The sequence below is a fragment of the Catharus ustulatus genome, chromosome 3, assembly GCF_009819885.2.
Source record: "Catharus ustulatus isolate bCatUst1 chromosome 3, bCatUst1.pri.v2, whole genome shotgun sequence".
Lineage (NCBI taxonomy): Eukaryota > Metazoa > Chordata > Aves > Passeriformes > Turdidae > Catharus > Catharus ustulatus.
In genome coordinates, this window is record NC_046223.1 from 117,717,573 (window position 1) to 117,742,641 (window position 25,069).

The 25,069-nt window shown below is 40.6% G+C and overlaps 1 protein-coding gene across 2 annotated transcripts in view; it reads right to left on the bottom strand.

Annotated features, from left to right (window-relative positions):
• The window catches only part of MSRA (methionine sulfoxide reductase A), a 242,530-nt gene that overhangs the window by 89,166 nt on the left and 128,295 nt on the right, over positions 1–25,069 (bottom strand). For both annotated transcript variants that reach the window (XM_033056459.2, XM_033056460.2), the window contains one exon: positions 12,513–12,617. In XM_033056459.2, coding sequence (XP_032912350.1) covers positions 12,513–12,617 — 105 coding nt within the window. The remainder of the gene's footprint in view (positions 1–12,512; positions 12,618–25,069) is intronic.

Below are 25,069 nucleotides of genomic sequence, written 5' to 3' on the forward strand. Positions count from 1 at the left end.
ATTTTAAATCCCTCCAGGGTTGGAGAATCCAGCACTGCCCTTGTGCCAGGGCTGGACAATCCTTCCCATGAAGAAATTATTCTCATCCAGATCTACTTTAATAAAATCAGTGGGGCAAGACAGAGAGTGGAAAAGGCAAACCCTGTGTCCCTGAGCAGGTGATCAGGATCACATCCAGCAGGAACAGGAACAAACACATCCAAGGTAACAGCCTGGCACTCACTGGTGGAACAAAGAAAATGGGCAGATCTGCTGGGAGCAGCCAGAAAACCTCTTGTCAAGGAGATGCTTTGATAGAGAGACAGAGAGAAAAGCAGAGAATTTGCACCTCTCTGGCAAAAGAGAAAAATATGTGGGGATTGGATATGGTTGTGTGGTGCCAAAGTATCAAAAAGTCCAAAATCCAACAGCCCAGATGCTGTGTGAGCTCTTGTCTCTGGAGAACCAGGGTAGATGAGGACAGCTGGAGCTCCAAATGTGTTCAGATGCTGGGCATGGATCATATTCAGGAATTTCCCTCTGGCTGTGGTCAGCTCAGCCGTGAGCACTCGGGAGAACAGAAAACATCCTCACCGTGCCAGCAGAGCCCAGAGCACCAATTAACCACAAAAAGCCCTCAAGGGCTTTATATGAAATGGAAATTTGTGGTGAGAGGATGGTGGCTGGAGAGAGCAGGGAGCTGTGATGGGCTCCCAGATCCTGTCAGAGGAATGATTCCCAGGCTGAGGCTGCCATGGAATACAAACACACTGCCACAGGCAGAGCTGCTCTTTGCCAAAGTGCAGATAACAGGCAAAAAATGGCTCTAAAAATCCCTTTTGCACCAGCACTTTGGTGTCTTCTGATGCACCTGGGTAGGAATGACTTAGTTTTCATCTCACTCACATTTGTTGGCATCAAAGCAATAAATGCTGGCTCTCCTCTGGTTTGAATGACTGGAATATGGACTGGAATATGGAATCCCCATCCCTAGAAGAGTCCAAAGCCAGGCTGGACAAGACTTGGAGCAACCTGGGATAGTGGAAGATGTCTTGCCCAAGGACAGGGGATGCAATGAGATGATCTTAAATTTCCCTTCCAAACCAAACCATTCTGTGATTCTCTGATTTAAAAAAAATAAATAAATTAAAAACAGATTTCCCAGTACTGCTTTTTTATTTCAGAAACTGCAAACAAGCAGATTTGTTTCCAAAAAAGCCAATGTTTAATACATTACCTACAGAAAGCTAAAGCAACAGACACTTTATTTTATTGGCTAAATCAAGGAATTCTTTCGAAGACTCAACCCTCTAATGACTTGAAAGTAACACTTACACACCACTCCTTATCTTCCCTCCATTTAAAAATAATAAAAAAAAATGTAATGGCATCATCCGTCAACTTTGCTATTCTCAGAGGATCCCAGGCATAATGGAGATAAATGGCTGAGGTCTCTTCCACTCTTCTCTGCCATCAAGTGAAATTTTAAAGGGCAGTTCATAGCTCTTATTTTTATCATAATTTTTCCTGTGATTTATAGACTTTTCTGCAGCTGTCACTTATTTTCTTATACCTGCAGCAACCTGAGATAGGGATTGGTCATTTTCTTCTCCCCAATCAATCCTTGCTGAGTTAAGACTAATAAAACTCCTTCTTCCAGCTCATCATATCATTATTTAGTAAAAATCAATTGCACCATGTCACCCTGGCTTGATGTCATCACTCACTCTAATGATTACATCCATACAGCTTAAAAGTTGCCAGGGGAAAGTAAAACTCTTTATGGCACATGATTAAAGGAGAAAAATGTTAATAGGAAAGATTTTTGTTACAGTGCTGTGCATTGAGAGTTCTGGATGATTTTCAAGGTGCTGTGGTGCAGGAAATATAAATTAAATAGAAAAGAGTTTCTTCAGGAGGTTCAAAAGAATTATTGAGCTTGTACCTAATAAAGAAAAGTTTTACACTGTCAACAAGGTTTAGAAAGTTTTCAATGTACTCAGTTTTTTTAGGAGGAAACTCTGGTTTTGGTCTTCTTTTGGCACTAAAAGATCTTTGAGGTCTTTTCCAACCCAAACCATTCCATGATTCACAGACCAGAAGCAATATTGCTCCTCTAACACTTCAAATATTTCCTACATATTTTTAAAAGTTGTAAATTCTCAAGGAATACTTAGTTTAGAAGAAAAGTTCCCCGTATATTCATTATTTAATTGGTTCAGATATACCAATGTATAAATGCATTTTGAATGACCTTTGAAGGAAGTGCATCATCAACCTGAGCCCAGAAAAAACAAAAAAAAACCCCACACAAGTTTGTTTTGGATGAGTGTAACAAAGCTCAAGCATTAACTCAGGTATCACTGGCAGGCAAAAGTGTTAATCCATTTCTAATTATTCGTTGAAAATTCATATTTACCAGTAGTGCACAGAACAGATGAATAGAACAGTGAATTATGCACATAAATCATCCTTAATGGCACTAAACTTATTGTAGGGGACTTTTACTTTAATCAAACTTGACTTCACTTTAATCAGAAGTTAAATGATTGGGTTTAGGCAGGATTTTAGACATTTTCTGCCATAAATAGGCATTAGGCTTTTTCAGAGGGACTTTATTTTAAAAATCTGTCTGGGAGCTGGATGAACCTCAGCCTGCTGGAGAAATTCCAGAGGAAGCCACAAAGATGCTCCAAAGGTTGAAGGATCCAGGCTGTGAGAGCTGGGGGTGCTCACCTGGAGAGGAGAAGGATCCAGGGAGAGCTCAGAGCCCCTTGCAGAGCCTAAAGGGGCTCCAGGAGAGCTGGAGAGGGACTGGGGACAAGGCATGGAGGGACAGGACACAGGGAATGGCTTCCACTGCCAGAGTAAGATGGGATATTGGGAAGGAATTGTTCCCTGGGAGGGTGGGGAGGGCCTGGAATAGAATTCCCAGAGAAGCTGTGGCTGCCCCTGGATCCCTGGAAGTGTCCAAGGCCAGGTTGGATGGGACTTGGAGCAACCTGGGACAGTGCAAGGTGTCCCTGCCCATGGCACAGGGTGGGATGAGATAATTTTTAATGTCCCTTCCAACTCAGACAATTCCATGATTTTATGAACATGAGAAGGGAATGAAATTTTTATCAATATTTATTGGTGAAGCTGGAACTGAGCTTTGGTTTAGGCAACCAAAACTGACCAAACATTGATGCCTCATTTGAGTCAATTCAGTTGACCAGATCTTTCCCAACACCTGTGGGAGCTGAGCCTCTCCATGCCCATGGAAACATCTAAATTTCAATGGATTTAGCTGAGCCTTTATCCCTCCTGGCTGTGCCTGAGATGTTGGTAGCCTTCAATCACAAATAAAATCTGTGCAGCAGGGATGGAAGAGACTGGAGGACATGACAGAGGGCAGAAATGAGCTCCACATTTTCTAACTGCTGGAAAACAGGAATAATGCCCACAGGCATCTGAGACAGCAAAGGCATTTCTGTTTGGGCATCAGAATCAGGCCCTGATTGCTGATTTTCTGCAGGGATTAACTTTGCTGTGATGTTACCAAAAGCTGGACAACAACTGATAATGGAGAAAAATATAATTAAGAACTGCAGGGATTCAGACCAATTAGCACATGGGCTCAGCTCTGGAACTACCCAGATTTGCTGTTGTTTTCTTCATGTGCCTTCTCCTTTCTCTTCATTTATCTGCTGTTCATTAGTGCCTCGCCTCAATTTAGGCATTTGCCAGCACTAGGAATCCAAACCCACTCTGATCCACCAGGTGCTGTTGCAGTAGTAATAAAAATAATTAGTGATAATAAAAATAATAGTGTTGTCATTTGCTTCTATCAGCAGATATGCTCGTGGGACACTGCTCTCTCAAAACACAGACAAGTGTGCTCTTATAAATATGCACAAGGAAATTGCAGGCAGAGAAAAACAGTCATTCACTGAAAATATTGTTGTTCAGAAGAGAGTCAGCTTTGACCTCTTGTACCTAATTATACACGAAAACAAAGATTAAAAGCCTACTAATAATCACCATAAACTATGATTAATGATGCCACGCTTCAGTGCCTCAGATTGCCAGACCCAAGTACAGTAAATTCACTATTATTTGAAGAAGAAAACAATGTTTGGTATCTCTTTGTTTTGACTTCATCTGTTGTTTTCCTTGCCTAAGGATTAGGATCAATCCATCAAAAAATTCTGCAGAAAAAAGACTTTCTATGGTTGCCCTTCCCTAATTCTACAAACACATCAAAATTTAGATGTTGTTATTCCCACCACATTCCCGTTGGCTTCATGGATAGAGCCACAGCATCATGGAATAGTTTGGGTTGGAAAGGAGTTTTAAAGATCATCTCATTCTTATATCACAGAATATTCTGAGTTGGAAGGGACCCACATGATATTATATTCTATTTTTTTTTTTTAATATATATAATCTCATTCTTCCTTATATCCAGTATAAACCTCACCTCCCTCAGGTGGATTCTTTTTCCCCACAGTGTCAGAGTTTTAATTTTCAGTAGTGCTGGGGAAATGGTCCAAACACTCTGTCAGATGTAAAATAAAGCACCTAAAAGCAGTTGAAAGAGGAATTCAGAGCCCAGAAGGACTTTTGCCCTTGAGCAGGAATTGATTCAGCACCACTCACTTCAAAATGCAAAGTGCTCAGCCCACCTCAGCAAGCACTGCTTTGGTTAATAATCCCCTTCATTAAGGAAGGAAAAACAGGGAAAAAAACATCATCTCCTAAACTGCAAATATAGGTCAGGAAAAGTCTGTTCTAATTTATATGGATAAGAAGAGTCTAACGTGCAAATCAGGGCACGGCAGCTGAAATTCCTGGGGATGCAAAGCAGCCTAATAACATCTATTTATTTTTAATGCCTGTTTGCTCCTGGAGAAACACAAAGAGTGGGAACAACAAAATAAGATTTCTGTTCAGGAAGGAGATGAAGTTGCATTCTCAAAGTGAAACTTTGGCAAAAACTTTACTACTTAAAAAAAAAAAAAAAAACAGGTATTTTGGAGGTCATTTTGGGGAGGGGACTAAATTCTTTGCTGGTGGGACGAGTCAGCCTCAATCAACTGTCCCACCACTGGGATTTCATTGGAAAGAGCAGGAATTGGAAGAAGGCAAGAGAAAAATCTCCTATCAAACAACCCAGTTCTATTCTTGAGTTTCCAGCCCTGCAGGAGCCACCACACATTTCTCTTTATTGTGTCCTGGCACATCGATTTCCATGGCTTTTGTTAATTTATCAACACAGAGCTGTGCTTTATTCGCTTCCTTCAAGAGCCTCCCAGCAATGTCTTTACAACTGATTTAATTAGCATCCTCTTCACTGTATCCTCCGAGTCATTAATGAAAATATTGAGGAGTATTGGACCAAGAATGGCTCCCTGAGGGGCTGGTAATTCTATTTTGAATATATTTAATATGCCTGGTGACAATAGATTTTGTATTTCTACCGGTTTTTGTTACACCTTGTAATAATGCTGAGACCATCAAGGCTCTTAATAACGTTTGAAATGCACAACAAAGATGCTTTAATCTGAGACTCACAAATCTCACTCAAATTATAAAGGGAAGTGAGTTACAAAAATATAAAGGCAAAACATGAAAATGGTTACATTTTACAGGGAGAGATTATTTTTTTCCCTTTAATCTCCAAATGAAGTTCCAGGCCTGTAGCAGAATACCAAATGTTGGTTTAGGGTGGCTGCAGCGATTTTTTTATGTGTACAGCTGTTCTTCCACTGGTATAAGTAGACACATCTGCTCATTAGCAACACAATGTCATTTCTAGTGTCTAATTTTAATTATTTGCAGATGATAGATTCCTTATGCAATGTCTAAAAAAAGTACAGGCCTTCAAAGCTGGGGAGAAATAAATATCCCCTCTGCAAGCAAACTGGGTCAGCACAACAGAAAAGCAGATATTAATCTGGAGAATTCCTGTATCAGCACCAAGGCTAAATGCCAGCGTGTTTGGAAGGTCACAGGGAGGAGAAATGGCTCCTACATTTCTTCTTCATCGTGGGTACACAAGACATCTGGACTGAGAGATGTTCTGAACAAGTCTGGCAGGTGATGGGTTTGTTGTAGGACAGATGGTCCTCAACTGCTGGAAAAAAAACATCAGCCCTGCTTACATTTCCTGCACAAACACAGGCAAGATAAGGATTGGCCCTGACAGGAAAGGGGGATGAGATGTTTTACACTGACTTTGGTTCTCACAAAGGATTAACAAGGCTGGAGAGGAAATTCCAGAAGCCCCTGAGCAGCTTTGGCCACAGGTTTGTTCTTCCCCCACTGTGGTCAGAGATTGACCAGAACTGTGGAGTCCTGGCTTCCTCTCTGCCACACACACAAAAATCCAAAGAGATAGACAGAAAGAATGAAAAATGATGGGATTTGTGGACAAACAGGGAATTGGGGCTGTACCTGAGTTGTTTCCTGTGGGTTGGGAATGATTTGGTACTTTTGAGGAATGTGGGAGCAGAACCACCCAAACAAGAATCTGGTTTGGACTGTGCTGAGGGAGGCAAGTGGATTTTTCACTTCTCCCAAGTATGTTTTCAGAGAATGGTTTGGGTTCAGCAGGACCTTAAAGATTATTTTGTTCCATCTCCTGCCATGGATAGGGACACCTTCCACTAGACCAGGCTGCTCTAAAAGGAAATCATTTTGTTGTCTGCTTGACTTTTGTACAGACCATGAAAGCAAGAAGGAGTCTTTCTTTAAAGTCATCTTGAACTGGCTGAAATCTCTGACAGATAAAGGACTTCACCCACACTCAGGTCAGGAGAATTCCAAGATTAAATCCCTTTACAGGACTCACATTTGCACCACACCACTCTCCTCTGGTATTGATTTTTCCAAAGCTCTGAGGAAGAAGTTTCTGACAGCCCAGAAAGAGCAGCCAAAGTCCCTGGTCTGATCCAACATGACACATTCCTCCCCAGGAGGAGCACAGAGGGGTTTGGAATTGGCTCAGGCACTGCAGGGTGGTGCTTATGCCAGAAGGGTGATCCCACCAGCATTCCTGCTCCTGGCAACTTAAATCCTGGCTGGAAACCTCGTTCCACTCCCATTCATGCAGGGTTAATTTTCAGCCTGAGCAGAGGACTTTGTCAACACAAACAAAGAGCTTGTATCTGGCTGAAAGGTTGGGTGGAGAGGAGAAAATCACCCTTGTTCCTAACAGGGAAAAGTCAAATATTGCTCTACAGCAATTTGACACTACAGAAGAGGCACAAAACTGATGGGCTGAAAGTCCAAGTCCCTCTGTGGAGGCAGCAAGGAGGTGCCAGTAGGACCATGGTCAAGATGCAACTTTCAGGGGACAGTCAATCTAAAAAATCTGGAAAGCTCTGAGGACAGCCCCATTAAAAAAGAAGCAACACACTTTGCCCTACACCTCTGCAAACGTTAAAAAATAAAATTATCCTCAAGGATTTCTTTTTTCAGTATTTTTGGCATATCCCATTCATGCCTCTTTTCTTTCTCAATGACAAAGAAACATCATCTTGAGCACTTTTAGAGCCATCCAGAGCAACCCTCTGATAGATCAGCTCGCTCCTGGGAGAGCAGGAATGCTGAGCAGGGCACTGGAGGCTGAGCAGAGACGACAGCCATATGCCACTTGGCAGAAGTCAAGGGGTTTTTGGTTGTTTTTCAGTCTCCCAATTCTAATGAATTATAAAATAGAGCCTAAATTAACAGGCAGGAGGACTTTGTCAGGGCCCCACACTTTGGAGATGCTCATTGGGGAGGATCTCTTTCAGCTGTTTGATTTGATCAAAGGTTCCTGCTTTTCAATTGACTTCTGTGCACTCCAGAGCTTCCCTAAACAAGAGCCAGGCTCCTTCCCGGGGACAATTTGAATCCCAGTGAGGTGTCAGTCTCTTCTAAAGGACAACTGCTTGGAAAGCAGGAGTTTTTGAATATTAATACACTCATACAATGATGGGATTTCCAGTTTGTACTCTTCAGCAGCTTGGTACCAACTAAACCAATACTGAAAGGTCTTCATCTGCCACAGAATTACAAATTTGATGTTTGATGACTTCAGAACAATGAGACAAGACCATTATTTCTGCTGGGGGTAGAAGGGGTGAAATGGTGTTACCCCAAATTCTGGAAAAAGATAAATCACACTGAGCTGTTGTATTTTTGAATGAGAGTTGTACTCAAGCAGTTCAGCCCTGGCTGTACCAGACACTGGATTCACCCAAAGACTGGGCTGAATTTCATGAATAAGAAATCCTCTCATTTATCTTCTTAGTCAAAATCTTCTCATTGGCAGCCTGAGTCCTGCACTCCCTCAAGGCTGCCTGAATAAAACTCACTGTGTGCACACAGCTCAACCTCAAAGGAGAAAAACATTGTGGGTCAGAGAGGTAACTCTCACTTGCAGTGTTTTTACATAAAACCACATTTCCCACAGCCAGTTAAAAACAGAGAATAGGTACAAACCAAAAAGAAACAATCCCAACTTAGAGACTTTTACCATCCCTACCTTAGAAATTTGACATTGGGACCTTGTGGTTGAGGTTTTTCTCAAATCAAGAAATATGAATGAGGTGTGAAGAGCTTTGCAGAATTAGAGATTAGAACAACAAGATCACAGAACCATTTAGGTTGAAAAAGACCTCCAAGACTTCCAAGATTAAGTCCAATCTTGTCACCAGCCCAGAGCACTGAGTGCCACGTCCAGTTCCAGAGTTTCCAGGGATGGGCACTCCAACAGGAAGGGGACAGCCCTCTCCAAAGTCTGACAGCCCCTTCCATGAGGAAATTCCTCCTGGTGTCCAGCCTCCCCTGGTGCAACATTAAGGAACATAAAAATACCCAGGTAGAGCAACCTGTGCAAGGCTGGGGTGTGCAAAATCTCCTGAGAACAATTCCATCTTTTCCAGGGGTAAAGTGATGCTCTCACTTTTGGTGAATTATTATGGCAGAACCACGTGGAAATTCCATTGATCCCAGCTTAGATGAAGGTTTGGGAGTGTTTCCTCCAAGAACTGCCTTGCCACAGAGATGTCTGACAGTTGTGAAGGACCTGGGTGTCTCATGGAGACAGGAGCTCATTCCCAGAAGGAATTCAGCCACATTAGCATGGCCTGGGCTAATTAGGTGATGCTTCCCAGCTGCCAAAAATCCAAGAGTGAGTCACACATCTGCCACATGCAGCCTCCTTCTGAAAGCACAGACTGGTGCTGAACCTCAGTTATGAAGACATAATGTCATGATTTTACTTTGGTTTAGAGCCAGGAAGAATCATAAATTCAGCTGATGAGTTTATCTGGTCTGTTCTCACAACTACTGCACTTCATCCACCTCTCAGATAATGAACTCCAGTCATCCTAAAGCCCTGAAGTCCTGCAGGCACTCCTTGTTCTCTGTAGGACACAGGCTGAGCCCAACCAAGCCAAAGCCAAGACTACACAGGCAAGGCAAAAAGATTGATTAGGTCACTGTTGTCCAATTTCAGCAGAAATCCATTTCTCATACCTGGAAGATGAAGAATTTATAAATTCCTGCCCATCAGCTCCAGGTCTGCAGTGAGGATGAATCCAAACCTAAACAAGACACGGGGACCAATTGTCCTGATGTACCCAAACAACCAGTGCAGGAAAGTCATGGAAACCCAGAATGGTTTGGGTTGGAAGGGATCTTAAAAACCAATTCATCCCACCCCTGCCATGGCAGGGACACCTCCCATTATCCCAGGTTGCTCCAAGCCCCATCCAGCCTGGCCTTGGACACTTCCAGGATCCAGGGGCAGCCACAGCTTCTCTGGGAATTCTATTCCAGGAGGAACAATTCCTTCCCAATATCCCATCCAAACCTACTCCCTTTCAGTCTGAAGCCATTCTTCTTTTCCTGTCACTCCAGGCCCTTGTAAATATTCCTCTCCATCTTTCCTGCAGGCTCCCTGTGGATACTGGAACACCTCAATGATGTCACCCTGAAGATTCCAAAGAAGCCACCCTCTGGTGATGGCCAATTGCTGATAATCCAAAGGAAAAAAAGAGCAAGAAAAATATCTAAACCCAAAACCAGGTAGGACAGGAAGAAAAACTCTTTCATAAACTCTACAAGAAAATCAGGAATGCCCAGCAGTGTGATTAGAGGGTGGAGATTGTCTCAGAATCACACAATCCTGGAGTGATTTGGAAAACACCTTAAAGATCACCTCATTCCAGCCCCCTGCCACAGGGAGGGGTTTGTCTCAATGCAGAGCTCCAAGTTTTGCAGGGATGGTGCAGATGAATTATCCTGAACACAGCCTGAGGGAGGGGGCTGGAAAGGGAGGCTCATAAATCAACAGCATGGGCCACTGCACTCGACAGATTCACAGGATTCCTCCTCCTGACTGGAATCAAGCCCCTCTTTTAAAATGATGGATTATCCTGTCTGAAAGACTCCAATGTTTAATTACACTGAGGGATGTGAAGCTCCTTCATTCCACAGTGGAACTTTCCAAACTTCAGCTCCCAGCTACTGGAGCTGGTTCCAGTTTGTTGGGGTCAGGTGCTCGACTTGTACCTGCAAGGATGACTGGATCATGCAATCACAGAATATCCTGAGCTGGAGGAGACCCCCAGCATCACTGATCCAATTCTTGGGGTCTCCCAGGACACCCCAACAATCCTACCCTGCCAATGAGAACATTGTCCAAACACTCCTGGAGTTCTGGTAGCCCTAAGGGAGGTGACCACTCCCTGGGGAGCTGTTCCAGTGCCTAAAAAAACATTTTCCTGATATCCAACCCAATCCCCCCTGACATGGTGCTCTCTCTAATGTGTCTATTCCCACCTCTGGGGCAGTTTTCTGGGCTCTAGATCCAATTTATTTTCCCTCTTCAAATCCCCACCAGTATTTCCACAGATCCCTGGGATGGCAACAGAGGAGCTGCACAAACTGTTCAGATTTCCTGGCCCTGCAGACAGAAAATTCCTGACTCAAGCCTTTTCCATACAGGCAGAAGTTGCAACAACCACTCTGGGCTCAGTGGAAGACACTTATCCACAATAGTCCCTGGATCCCTCTTTGAGTTTCTCTTTCCCAGGATGGCATCACATTTTGGAGGTATCATCTGCAATTTTTTTGTTCCCAGATGCGGTAACAAGTGGCATAATTACGATGGCTGTTCAAATATTGAAATGAGTTCCTTGTGTGCAGCGTTTCAGGGAAATGGGAGAAGGGATTGAGGTTTATTGGAACTCTATAAACATGCAAAATGTTTTCTTGCACACAGTTTCCCATTCCTGTTTGCACAGATGTGGCTCGTGTCAGCACAAAAGCTCTGCCAAGAAGGATAAATTAAATCCAAAGCTTTGGATAAAGGCAGACAGGTGGAATGATCCACTGGTGCCTCTGCACAACATCTCTAACCCCTTTTTTGCTCCCTTTTTCTAATCACAAAATATACTCACTACCATTGAAAAAATGTAAAATCCCAGGTTGTGATGAAGGATAAAATAAAATAAAATAGAAATGAAATGAAATAAAATTAAATTAAATTAAATTAAGCAAAATAAAATAAAAAAATTAAAATAAGGTAAAGTAAAATAGAACATAGAATAAAATAAAGTAAAATTTTAAAAAATAAAATAAAGCAAAATAAAATCACATTTTGAAAATAAGACAAAGTAAAATAAAATAAAGTAAAATAAAATAAAATAAAGCAAAATAAAATAAAAATTTAAAAATAAGGTAAAGTAAAATAGAACATAGAATAAAATAAAATTTAAAAATTAAATTAAAATAAATAATAGAAATAAATAAATAAATAACTAGACTAGATAAATTAAATTTTAAAATAAAATAAATTTTAAAATAAAATAAAGCAAAATAAAATCACATTTTGAAAATAAGATAAAGTAAAATAAAATAAAGCAAAATAAAATAAAAATTTAAAAATAAGGTAAAGTAAAATAGAATAAAATAAAGTAAAATTAAAATAATAAATTTAAAAATAAATAATAAATATAAATAAATAAATAAAATAGACTAGAATAAAATAAATAAATTAAATTAAAAATAAAGTAAAATAAAATCACATTTTGAAAATAAGACAGAATAGAATAGAATAGAATAGAATAGAATAGAATAGAATAGAATAGAATAGAATAGAATAGAATAGAATAGAATAGAATAGAATAGAATAGAATAGAATAGAATAGAATAGAATAGAATAATGGACATTTTGGGCAAAGAAATCCGCTCTAATTGAAGAGACAAAAGAAATTACAGAATAAATTGTCATAATCAAAGTTGAAGAGAATTTTCCATTGTCTCCCGTGCCACTCTGTGGGAATTTTCCCAGCCCAGGCAGCTGGGAGGGAGGAGGGGCACTCAGAGCTCCTGTGCTCCCATTCTCCCTCTCTTTCTCTGTCAATAAACGTCTGCAATCATATTCCTGAGCTCCAGTGTGATTTCAAGGTTCATCTCTTCCATGCAGCTCAAACACTAATTATCCCAGCTGTAATTAGTAAGATAATTAAATACTGGCTCGCTCATCACTCTACCTTGTGTCGGGTCGTGATTCTCCCAGAAGACCTTGAGCAGTTGCTCGAAGCTGATGGTTTGTGGCTCAAACACCACCCGCACAACCTCGGCGTGCCCGGTTCTGCCTGCAAATTCAAAATAAAATCCGATTTCAGCAGTGACAATTAGCCAGGGCACGCTCAGGGGTTTGGCTCTGCCATCCCAAGCGCGGTCCTTGGGTTTTGTTTCATGCTTTGATTTCGCGAAGGTTTTTTTGCACAATGTTTTATTGATGTCGGCTCTGTTGAATCTGTTTGTTCAGACATGGTGAAATAAACTGTGCAGAGAGGTGAGAAGCAGTTTGTTAGCTTAAAGGAGAAAAAAATTAATAATTCCAACAACTATATAACTGAGAACTAGCAAAATATTTTAAATATTGTAAATAGAGCATTAAAACTTTTGTGTCTAAGTTGTCTTGACTGGGCTTGGTTTCGGTGGAGATATGGGTAATATAATTGATTATGAAATAATTATTGTATTATAAAATATCAATAATATCGATGATGATGAGAAAAACAAATGTCAAGGGTGTGTTTACACAAGATCACACAAATAATTCCAAAATGTTTCATGATATCCAGCAGGCTCAGAAGTGTCAAAGAAAGCCTGGCTGAACTTTAAATGTTATGATGTAAGTAATACAAGGAAGATTAGCTGATGTTACAGCACTTTAAAAACTCTTATTCCTATTTTTCAGTTACACTTTGGACAGAATTCTTTCATTTCTGGTGTGTTTATGACTCACAATATTATTGAAAGATCCAAATTCTGAAGGATCTGGCTGCATAATTCACTTAAATTTTAATTAATAGCAACATTGAGTGCTCAGACTTCTCAGGTGAGAGTCTGCTGCATAAAGTGCATTTTATGTTTTATATTTTATAACTTGAAAATTAGACATTTTTGTTGTCATTACCTATTCATGGTAATATAATGGGAAATAAAAATCCTGTCCTTTAATTAAATCATAAGAAGTACATATCTACAAAATAAACTGGATCTGCCTTTTGGTGGGGACATATTAAGCTCCTTGATCACATTAGGGAGGTTTTCATTTAATTTACATCAGCACAAACTCCAGATTTTTTCCACTGGTTTCAACAGAATCAAGGAATTCCATGCAGGGTGAATCTGGCCCAGTGATAGCTCCTGAATGAGCTGTCACCAAACAAGAAAAATCAGATTCTGTGAGTAACTGAGAAGGGTTCAGTAGAGACATAAGGAGAAATTTGAATATTTTTTAAAAATAGAGAGAAATAAAAAGGATGTTGGGAAATATTAAAGAGATGGGACAAAGTGTGACAGCATTTTATCAGTTTATGGAAACAAAACCCAAATGAGGCACAGAGGGCTGGGCCAGCTGATAAAAGGGATTTGAAAGACTGGGATTAAATTTAGTCTGGAATACAGAGGAGTAAAGGAGGACACCTCTGGGATATCTAGATTTGATAAAATCGAATTGCTCCCTATCTCAGTGTAACAAAGATGTGCTCAGTGAGATGAAAAGGGAATATCCAGGTTTCCTGCCAGGTCCCCCTGTCCTGCAGGATGTCCCCATCTCTGACCCAACTCCTCTCTGCCTTCTGCAGTCCAGGGAAGCACCTCATTACCTGAAGCCAAATTCAGATGGTGGGAAGCAGGAAGGATCATCCATTCAGCAGAATAAAAATTCAAGTTAGAGATAATTGGCTTAATAAAGAAGTGAAATGATCTTCAGCAAGAACTGACCAGCTTTGGACAGGGATGGAATTTATTCCACATTTTGTGGTTGGATGTTTGGAGAAAGATTTTTAAGGAAAGTGTGATAAAGCACTGGAATTGTCTGCCCAGGGAGGTGGTGGGGTCACCATCCCTGGATGTATTTTAAAAAAATTAGGATGTGGCACTCAGTGACATGCTCTAGTTGAGGTGTTAGGGCATGGGTTGGACTCTGATCTTGAAGGTCTCTTCCAGCCCTGTGATTCTGTGAATTCTGTGTGTGATTGTACAACTAAAATGAGATTAAAGAGTGGCTTCTGACTTCGGTATTTCTTATTTTTTGTAAGCCTACATGAAGCTTATGAAATGTTTTTATCACTCAGGAGCAAATTACTTGTTTAAGATGAACGGGTTTAGATCACAGGAAAATTTCCTAAAGGACTTAAAAACAACAGAGGCTTTACCTTTCCTCCTGGCTGAAGCAGCAATTACACCTTGTCAACACTGCCTGCTCCTGCTAATCCAGAAGTTCAAAGGATCAGCCTCCTTTTCTTCCCAGAATAAGGAAATAATCGTGCTCCTCTGAGAACTATAGCCTGACCTCATGAAAAATATCCTCAGATGTGTGGCTAAGAGACTGTTAGAATAGATTTAAAATCAATATTCACCCTGAGGAGAAAAGAAAGGAAGTAATGCTGCTGGTCCTACCAGATTCACCTCTCATTTTCCTCAAAGCCTTTCCACAATACAGTGGATTTTCTTTCTGCTGTGGCTATTCCTAATAACAATCTTGGCATTGGTGACTTTTTGCATTAGGCTTGAGTCTATGAAAGCAGAATAATTCTATTTTGTGTGTCTCACACACTTGGTAAATCCAATGCCAAAACAGCACAGCATCAACCCAGCTCACTGCTCCTCTGTATGGGGAAAAAAAAAACTGAAATATTTCTAATCAAACCTTTCTTTGGAAGAGTCCTTAAAATGGAGAGGCAGCAATCAAAGGGGAACAATAACCCCACTTGTTCTCCAAAAACCCACGTGTCTTTAACAAGGAATTCAACAGCCTGACGCTGAGGGGCTGCAAGGATTCCAAATGATCAGTGGGAGATGTGATTCTCTCAGTGACATCCAGCTCTTCACCTCAGTGCCTCCTTCAGAATTCCTCCTGAAATGTCCATTTATATTGTCAGAGAGTCACAGAGCCCTCAGCTCACCCACTGCTTTTAATTGGCAGACCTTTAATATCCCACAGCAAAAGTTCGAACAATTTCTAGAGCCCTCAAGGTCTGGATCGCGATTTTAAAATAATTTATGGAATTATAAATGTAATTCCATGTACTGCTCAGTGTACAAACAGAAACTCTTTCTTTATAGGAACCATTCTCAGATTTCCAGTGCTGGTGCTTGGTTCCTTCAGCTCTGGAAGGGCTTGAACCATGGAAGACCCTCCCTGCAGAAGGGAGGACTTTATTCCACCGAGGCAGAGAGGGCTGAGTGCCAAGAGCAGATTGTCTGTTTATCCTGGATCCATTTCCCACTTAGAAAACACAGCCTCCCCCAAGGATTAACTCCTTCAGTGGGGATTCCAACCCTGGCAAAAAAACAGGAGAAAAAGACATCTGAGCAACACCTTTTCAATTCCTTTTCTTCCTAAGAGCATTTAGACTCTCACCTTCTTAATCATGTCCCAGGTGAGTGCCCAAGCTGAGGGATTAGTGATGAGAACTGATGCTTTTTAACTGGCTGGATCCAGGGAGTGTTTAATTATCTCTGGCAAAGTGGAGCAGCTTCCTAGGGCTGGCTGGAGAGCTCCTCACCTCCACCTGGCCCTGCCTCAGCTGAATTAAATTCTACAGTGTAAAAATTCCAAAACTACTCCCTCCTGCCTCGATTCTGCAGTAAAAAAATAAGCTCTTTTGAGAAATAAGGTCCTGACTCCAGTAAATCACAGAATGCCACAATAGTTTGGGTTAGAAGGGAGCACAAAGATGTTTTGTTCCAGTTTATAATTTCACGATTATAAACCGCATCTGATTATAAACCGCATGTCCGGCTGTCCACTGTCTGGGGTTACAATACAGAGTGTGATAAAAGGTATCTGTTCTATCACCATCTGTTGAGGGTGGGGCAGTGATCCTGATCTCCATGGGAGATAATCTGCTAATGGGCCATCCATTGAAACCAGGCAGGGCATTGTTCTTTATCTTTTCACAGCCCATCCTTCCTCCAGCCAGTCATTTTCTGCTCATGGCCATTGAGTCCCACTGTGGCACTGATAAAATTACTGCATCCCATTGGGAGTTGCTCCAGCCAGGGGGAAGAGCCCAACATTTCTTACCAAGATAAAAACAGAGGTTATGGGACACTAAGGGAGCCCCTTTCTCCACTGGACTCCAGAGGAAAACCGGATTTCTCCACATCCCCACTGGAGCTCCGGAGGGAAACTGCACCTTGTACAGGAGCACTGCTCCAACTGAGCCACATCTGTCACTGCAGGAGGATGCAGCCACCATGGGATGGGACTGCTGCCAACACCCTGCCTGACGGGTGTCAGGCTGTACTCTGACTGTGTCAGGGTTTGGGGTCTGTTCTTTGTAGTGCTGTATTTGTATTTTAATTTCCCTAGTAAAGAACTGTTATTCCTAATTCCCATATCTTTGTCTGAGAGCCCCTTGATTTTAAATTTATAATAATTTGGAGGGAAGGGGTTTACATTCTCCATTTCAAAGAGAAGCTCCTGCCTTTCTCAGCAGACACCTGTCCTCCAAACTAAAACAGCAACTTTTCATTCTTTGTCCATATATAAGCTGCACCTGATTATAAGCTGCACTTTGGGTTTGGACCAAAATTTTAGTCAAAATGGTGCGGCTTATAATCGTGAAATTACTGTATTTTGACTCAGGCCTATTTATCAGATCCTCATCATAAGAATGGCCCTGAGTTTGAGGAACAACTTATCCATTACAGCTCCTGCTCCCAGTGTATTCCATAAAGAGCAGATAATGACTTCTCACACGTTTTTCAAAGAGTTCTCAGAAAATAATTCCCTCTTTTCTCACCTCTTCCAGGAATCCCTGAACTGCCCCTGTCACAGCAGCAACAGAACCTCTTTGGGATCCCAGAATGGTTTGGGTGGGGAATGACCTTAAAAATCATCCAGTGCCACCTCCTGCCATGGCAGGGACACCTTCCACTGTCCCAGGTTCCTCCAAGCCCCATCCAGCCTGGCCTTGGACACTTCCAGGGATCCAGGGGCAGCCACAGCTTCTCTGGGAAACCTCTGCCAAGGCCATGATGCCAACGTGGAATGTAAAGAAATACAACCAAACTTCAGCACCCCCTGATTTGGGCGTTAAACCAAACTCTGGTATCCAAAATCACGGCCCACGTTGAAAACGCAACACCAAAAAAAACCCCAAACTCATCATGGGAAGATCTTTGGAGCATCTCTTTCCCCAAACCAGCCTGGGAATTTTTATTAAGTCATGGTTATTGTGAAATAACCAAAATTTCCAGTGCCTTCCCATTCATTAAATAATCAAACCAAAGCACTAAAATACTGAGATCCCACATTTTGGGTGTCCCCTTCCCTTTACACTTTTTATGAGGATGAGAAGAATGGAAATAATCCCAGATTCACAGATTTTTAAGAAGGGTCTATTAAAATATTTTTATTTCAATTCCTGCCCAACACTGAAAGAATTTAATGGAACAGACCCTTACTTTGTACTTCTACACTGGCACTAACATGGCTAATTTATTTTACCTCCTTCTTTATATTTTAAAGCACTTTAATGACTTTACCAGCACTGAACTAGGAGATAATGCTTGGTTTATTAACCACTGTGAATTTCTGCTGTAGAAAATAACATTCTTTAACTTCTCAGTGTGATCCACACTCTTTTTTTATCCAGTTTTATCAAAACATGTCAATCCTCTCCAGCAAGAAGCCAATTTATCACTATGGGCCGGCCAATCCTGCAGTTCTAAATCAAATAAATTGTCCATAAATTCTAGAAACTTCCAGAAACTTCTGCCTGGACCACAGAAAATCAAGTATTTTCTAATACCTACAGAAAGCAGCTCATACAGCAGCTACAGTGTGGTGCCTCTGAAGAGAAAATGTTCTTAAATTTTATTTTTTTTTGTTTATTAGAGGACAGGTGAATCACCCAATAAATGAAAATTCATAAAGATAAGAAAATTTGCTGCTAAAACAATGAACTGCTATTTCTGGTGCCTTCAAGAATCACTTCATTTTTACCCCTTAAAAACAAAATTAAGAGAATAAAATTGCCAGTAAAAAATGGGGTTGAACATGCTGTTGTTGTTTTGGTTTTTTTCACAGAATTGCTCATATTTTTCAGTAAACTACTTGAATGAAATTAAAAAAGATTGGCAGTTTCCACAAAAAAATTTTTTTTTTAATCTGCCAAACAAAAGCACTAAATGAACCTGCTTCTTATTTGCAAGTATTTAAAATTTCTGAGGCAGAGCTGTAAAAATTTTCACTGTTGTTTGCTAAAATCCTGTCTGTTCTTTAGCAGAAAAATGGGTTTGACAAACAGAGTATTGATTGGTTTTGCTGAACAGAATATCTGGAAGCGAGACCACTGCTAGAAACCCTTTTTATTTGTAAAATGGCTGCACATTGAACAGCCAATAAAAGGGGGAAAATAAATTCTCTAAACCTGTAGGAACAAAAGGAGATGGCAAAACTTTCCTTGTTCACTGTACTTATTATAGATTATATTTTTATAGGCTGAATGTCCACACTACAAGCCCTTAAAAAAAGATTATTTTTGGCTCCCTCTGGTCTGGTCCTGTGGGCCAGGTGCTGCTCACAGTTGGAATGTGCTCCTAGAAAAGATATTCTGGTTTAATTTCAACTATGTGAAGGAAAAATTTCTAAGATGGGTTTATAATTAACAGCATGATCCTATGGAATGCAGGTCTTGTCAGCCAAACTCCATCTCATCCTCCCCTGAAATTACAAGTCTGGCTGTAATAAATGTGGGATGTAATAGCATGGATGGAACTTAGGCTTTATTAATGCATTTGACTTATTACTTCATGACTGATTAAAAAATTAACACTCCCCCATATCGATAATGCACGTGTTAAGTGGATTAAGAATTGTCTAAATGACATCTGTAAAAAAAAAAAAATGTCCAAAGGGAACAAGGCTTGAATGGCAGCATTTTTATCTGTCCTCTGCAGAGACTGCCACAGAGCCTGTTGCTCTTAAAGCCCTTCATCAGGAATTTGAAAGAAATATAAAGTCTCAATTTATAAACTCTGTGGATAACTCAGATGAGGAGCTGATGGGATGGTCTTACAAAGCCATTCCTTGCTCAATCAAAAATGTATTGAAGAAGTCAGAGGTTAAAATTATCCTGAAGGGAAAAAGTGACACACACGGAACCTGCAAATGGGGAGTGACTTTTCAGGTAAGGGTAAGGGTGGAAAAAACCATGGAATTTCACTGGAATAAAAGGAAATAGGGGCTGAATTGGGATGTCAAAGAGAAAAGGGGTTGTAAGAACAGCTCTGGTGAGATCAACCCTGGCACTAACAAATCCTGAAAAGTCGTTTCAGTGACAGCCACCAGATGAGTTTACCCTTTCCAAATGAAACCCATTTTTAACACAAGGAGATGAGCATGGCCTCAGGAAGGGGATGCAAAAGAGAAAGCAGTGGAAAGACAGGCCAAGAGTCAGAGGTAGGGATGGAAACATGGGAATTCCAAATGGAAAACAGATTTTACATATGGACATGGAAAATGCTCCCTGCTCAGTTGTACCACTGGATCTTGGGCTGCTCCTCTAAACCCATGCCCTATAAATCACCTCTCCATTTCCTGACATTTTCAAACCAAATCAGGTTTCCTTCTTGGAGAGACACTTCAGTCAAATGTCAGCTAAACATAAAGGAAAAAGTGATAGGTCTTGATAAAACAGTAACACGATGAAATATAATGATCTATAATATAAAAATGTCCGATTAAATTATGCAGGGAGCCCTTACCAGCCTTAAAGGGTGGGAATATGTGAGTGAATTTTCCCTTTTTCCTTTGTTCATTTGGCTTTAATGAAGATTTTTCTAGGCCAAACTCATCCCTGCAAAGAGTTGGGATTTTTGAGTTATCTTCTTTTCATCATGGTTGATGAGGAAGACTGACTCAACTACAAGTTCTATACAATTTTTATATAGTGGAGTTGAAATCTTTTAGCAATGGAGTTGGGAACATAAAAAAAATAAAGTCCTTAAATTCTCATTTAAAGTCCAAATTTTACCTTTAACACACATTGACAAATCCAATGGATGGAGCCTTTACATTCCAATAAATTGCATTTCCTGACAAATGGGTTATGCAAAGGTTGGATGGGGCTTGGAGCCAAGAAAAGCTGTGGCTGCTCCTGGATCCCTGGAAGTGTCCAAGGCCAGGTTGGATGGGTTTGGATCAACCTGGGATAGTGGAAGGGTGGGACAGGATGAAGTTTAAGGTCCCTTCCAGCCCAAACCATTCAGTGATTTCCTACTTAAAATCAGCACATTACAGGAAAGATTTAGTGACCAACAATTTCAGATTCTGTATTTGGGCAGAATTCAGACTCGAACTGCTCAGTTTAGGTTCCTGTTGGATATTTTGGGCTGAAGGAATTGTTTCCTCAGGGGAAATCATGGAATCACGGAATGGTTTGGGCTCTAAGCTCCATCCAACCTGGCCTTGGACACTTCCAGGGATCCAGGGGCAGCCACAGCTTCTCTGGGAATTCTATTCCAGGCCCTCCCCACCCTCCCAGGGAACAATTCCTTCCCAATATCCCATCTAACCCTTCCTCAGTAGCCCAGATATTGAGTTTTACCCATTTCCTTCAACTGTGACTCATTCTAAAGAAGGCAAATGGAAAAGAAGAATTCCCCTCTGTATGGAAAGGGAGTGATATCCCAGGAGCAGAAGACCCAAATCTTCAGAAAAGAATCACAAGAGATGATTTATTGCCAAAAATTGATGTAATGTCCCAAACCAAAGCAATACTGGGGGTCTGCTCTGGAACAGAAAAAGCCTAGATTTAAAAGTTAATAATAAATACATGAACAACATACCTGGATTTAGCAACCCAGCTTCAATCATAAAGGGAATTGTTGTAGCATCAATATAAACTGAAAACATGATGATTTTTTTTCCCTTAAAAGTTTACAGCTTTTAGCTGCAAAGCCTCTGTGCCACTGTAATGCAACAGGAAGAATTTCCTTAAATAAATGGGTGTAATGGAGAGCAAAGGATAATAGGAATGGGAGGAATATGTCATGCACTGAGAAGAGCTTTGTAAAGGGATAAATGGAGGTAAATATCATACCTGGGGACATCTATTAATAGCAAGCTGGAGAGTTGGAAAATATTAACTAATCTGGAATTTAAACAACAAGAAATGAGAGTGAGATATTCTAATATTTAATATTTGCTATTAGAATTACAAAAATTGTGGTTGTCTCCTTGTCTCTCTAGGGTGAATCCAGTAAGAGATTACTGGGTAAGAGATGCTCAGAGGAGACCTCTGAATAAAAGGTTTGGATTCTGAAATGTGACAGTTCTGACTCTTTCTAAAGCTGGAAACCACCAAAGAGCTTAGAAAAAAAATGTGCAGATCTTAATACCTGAGAACTGCAGACCAGAATGCGAAAAAAAAGAGGATAAATTTCTGTATTTGTGCTCTGAACGCTTCTCCTTCATAGGTGATTTTTATTAAATTACTCTGACAGTTGTGTTATAAATATAAATAAGATTGGGATCATTGTTTCCCTCCTGATTTCCCCAAAACAAATCTGCAAAAAGCAGTAGAGGCAACCTGGTTTCACCAGAGAGCATCAAAGTGCAAAGAGGAGGCCACAGAGCAAAGTTTGTGATGACAAAAAGGGAGCTGAGGTGAAAATTCAGTATTAATTTGTACTAGACAAATACTTCTAAGTCCACCAAAATTAATAAAAGAATTCTAGAAAGTTCTAAACATGCCCAAGCAACTATTTGCTGAAAAAGTCTTTAGTAGAAACTATGAAAGAGATTCAAAAGATAAATTTTGTACAATTTATATATCTAGAACAGTTTTCCCTCAAAGAACTTTAGAAATCCTGCTTTTTCTTTAAATTATAAATTAGCCATAGCCCCTCTTCAAGTGATATTCCTGCAAGGTTGTTGAAGAAAGGGGATAAAAATTTGCCCAGCAAAGATATTAAAAGTTGTAGTAGAGATATTAAAAATTGAAGTAAGGCCAGAAACTGGGAAATCAGGAATTTGCAGTCTTGAGTGCATGGTACAAATATCTCCAAAGAGCAACAAAGGAGAGTTCAAATCACAAAAGGTGACAAAATTGGTTGTGTGGTTGATAAAAAGACATTTAAACCCCGGAAAACTCTGTTAATCAAAAGAGTTTGGAGGCAGAAAATCATCCTGGGAATTCATTTTCACTTCAGCTCCTTGACGGGAACTTTATTTTTCCCCACCACTCTCACAAAGGGCCCTGAGGGAGAAGAATTTTGCTCCATGCCTGGCATCATCAAAGGCTCTATTCCAGAATATCCCATTTCTGAGAGTGGAGAGAGGAATTCCTCATTCCTGGAATCTGAGCACAAATCCCCACTTGGTGATGAGAAGAATTTTGTTGTAGCCTGTGAAAAACACCCTCCACAATCCCATTAACCACAGAACCAGATCAAACACCACAGCTGCACGACCCAGGTCTGAAACCAGGTCTAAAAAACAAAGAGGAGTAGATCAATCATTGGCCTTGAATAAATCTTTACAGATATTTCTCCTTTTTAGTTTGTGGCCAACCTTTCAGACATTATTAATTCTCTATTTTAATGAATGGCTCCACCAAAGCTGAACCTCAAGAAGTCACGTAAAATGAATTATTATGATGATTAATTATGCTGGGATAAGCCAATAAGAGCAGCCTTTATTTCAGCCACTAATACAATTAATTAAAATTAATTCCAGTAAACAGTGCAGTGCTACTCACACAAAACAAAAAGTATTTTTGCTTTTTTTCTTCTGCTAAAATGTAAATATCATCATTCACATTAGACCAGTAAAAGCATTTACCTCCAGTTTAAACCTAATGAACATTCATTGGTTTTGATTATCCATTATTTCTGTTCAACCAGACCCAAATCAAGAGTTTTCAACTATGGGTCACTTGTGTCCTTTTTATATTCCCATTTAAAGGGGATCATTTCAGCAAAGCAAAGAAGGGATTTTTAATTTAAGTGAAACCAGTATTCCTTGACATTTATTCATAAAAAGGAATGACCAATCTGGATGCCCAAGATTATTCAAAAGACAATGAGAAAAAAAAAACTTACTGTTAATTTATTTTAAAAAAACCAAAACTTGGGGAATTAATACATGGAAATAATGTGGATCACTGTACTTGTACATCCTTAATTACTTGGAGGACTGTTGGAATTTGGGAACAACTCTGGCAAAAGGAGGGCCACAAACTTCCTTTCTCCCAGTTACCATTTCTTGGAGATTTTTTTTCTCATATTGAAATGAGCTCTGGTTTTGCTGCACTGGAAGCTCCTGTGGCCAAAAGCTGAGGTTACATAAATCCAAACTGGAATAAAATTTTAGTAACACTGAGGGAGAAATGCTTGACATTATTTCTCTGCTTAGGATATCTGGAATCACAGAAGGGTTTGGGTTGGAAGGGAGAATAAAAATTATCTTGTTCAGACACCTTCCACTACCCCAGGTTGCTCCAGCCTGGCCTTGGGCACTTCCAGGGATCCAGGGACAGCCACAGCTTCTCTGGGAATTCTATTCCAGGGCTTCACCCCCTCCCAGGGAACAATTCCTTCCCAAATCCCATCCATCCCATCCTCTCGCAGTGGAAGCCATTCCCTGTGTCCTGTCCCTCCATCCCCTGTCCCCAGTCCCTCTCCAGCTCTCCTGGAGCCCCTTTAGGCTCTTGGAGTAAAGACTTCCAACCTCAATTTCCAGGATCCCACTCCTTGACTCTAATTATGGCCACAAATCACAGCTCAATCTCATTGATCTCCATTTCAAATCAGAGATTTATTTTAGGTGAATCAGACCAGTCTGTACATACCAAGAAACTCTGGCATCTTAATCATCTTTAGAAGAGTTTAAGACTGACTTTATCTGCAAATACACAGAACTGGGAGCTGTCCCAGGTACTGAGATGAGATCTTTTCAGTGTTCCCAGGCACTGGGATTAGATCTCTTCAATTGTGTGTTTTTGGAGTGTTGGATCATCCTGTAAATGCCTTTCTCCCTACTCATGTAGTGTCCAAGGCCAGGCTGGACAGGCTTGGAGCAGTCTGGGATAGTGGTAGGTGTCCCTGCCCATGGTAGGAGGTGGAATGGGATGAGCTTTAATGTCCATTCCCTCCCAAACCATTCTGGGATTCTGCCATTCTGTTCAATGACTTTTTGATTCCATGATCCCACACAGAAATCTGTGTGGATGTAATTCCTGAGGTGGGAAATAAGCCAGGACAAACAGGAACCCTCACCACAAATGGGGTTTAAGTGTGTGAGGGATGGCCCCCCCCCTGTATGATGGGTCTCTCTCACACTCCTTCAGCCCCTGGAATGGCTCTGGGATCAGAAATGGATGTGTGCAAATAGCCATAACAAATTATCCTCTGTTATATTTTATCTCTTCCTAAGCCTTCCAGAAGTCCCAGCTCCACTATGGCCTGGCCCAGCTGTTATGAGTCACATGAAAGACTCTCCTTTACAAATCTTGTACATGAAATGCAGACTTAAAGAAGGGATTAAAAATAAAAATAATACAAAAGAAACCCCACT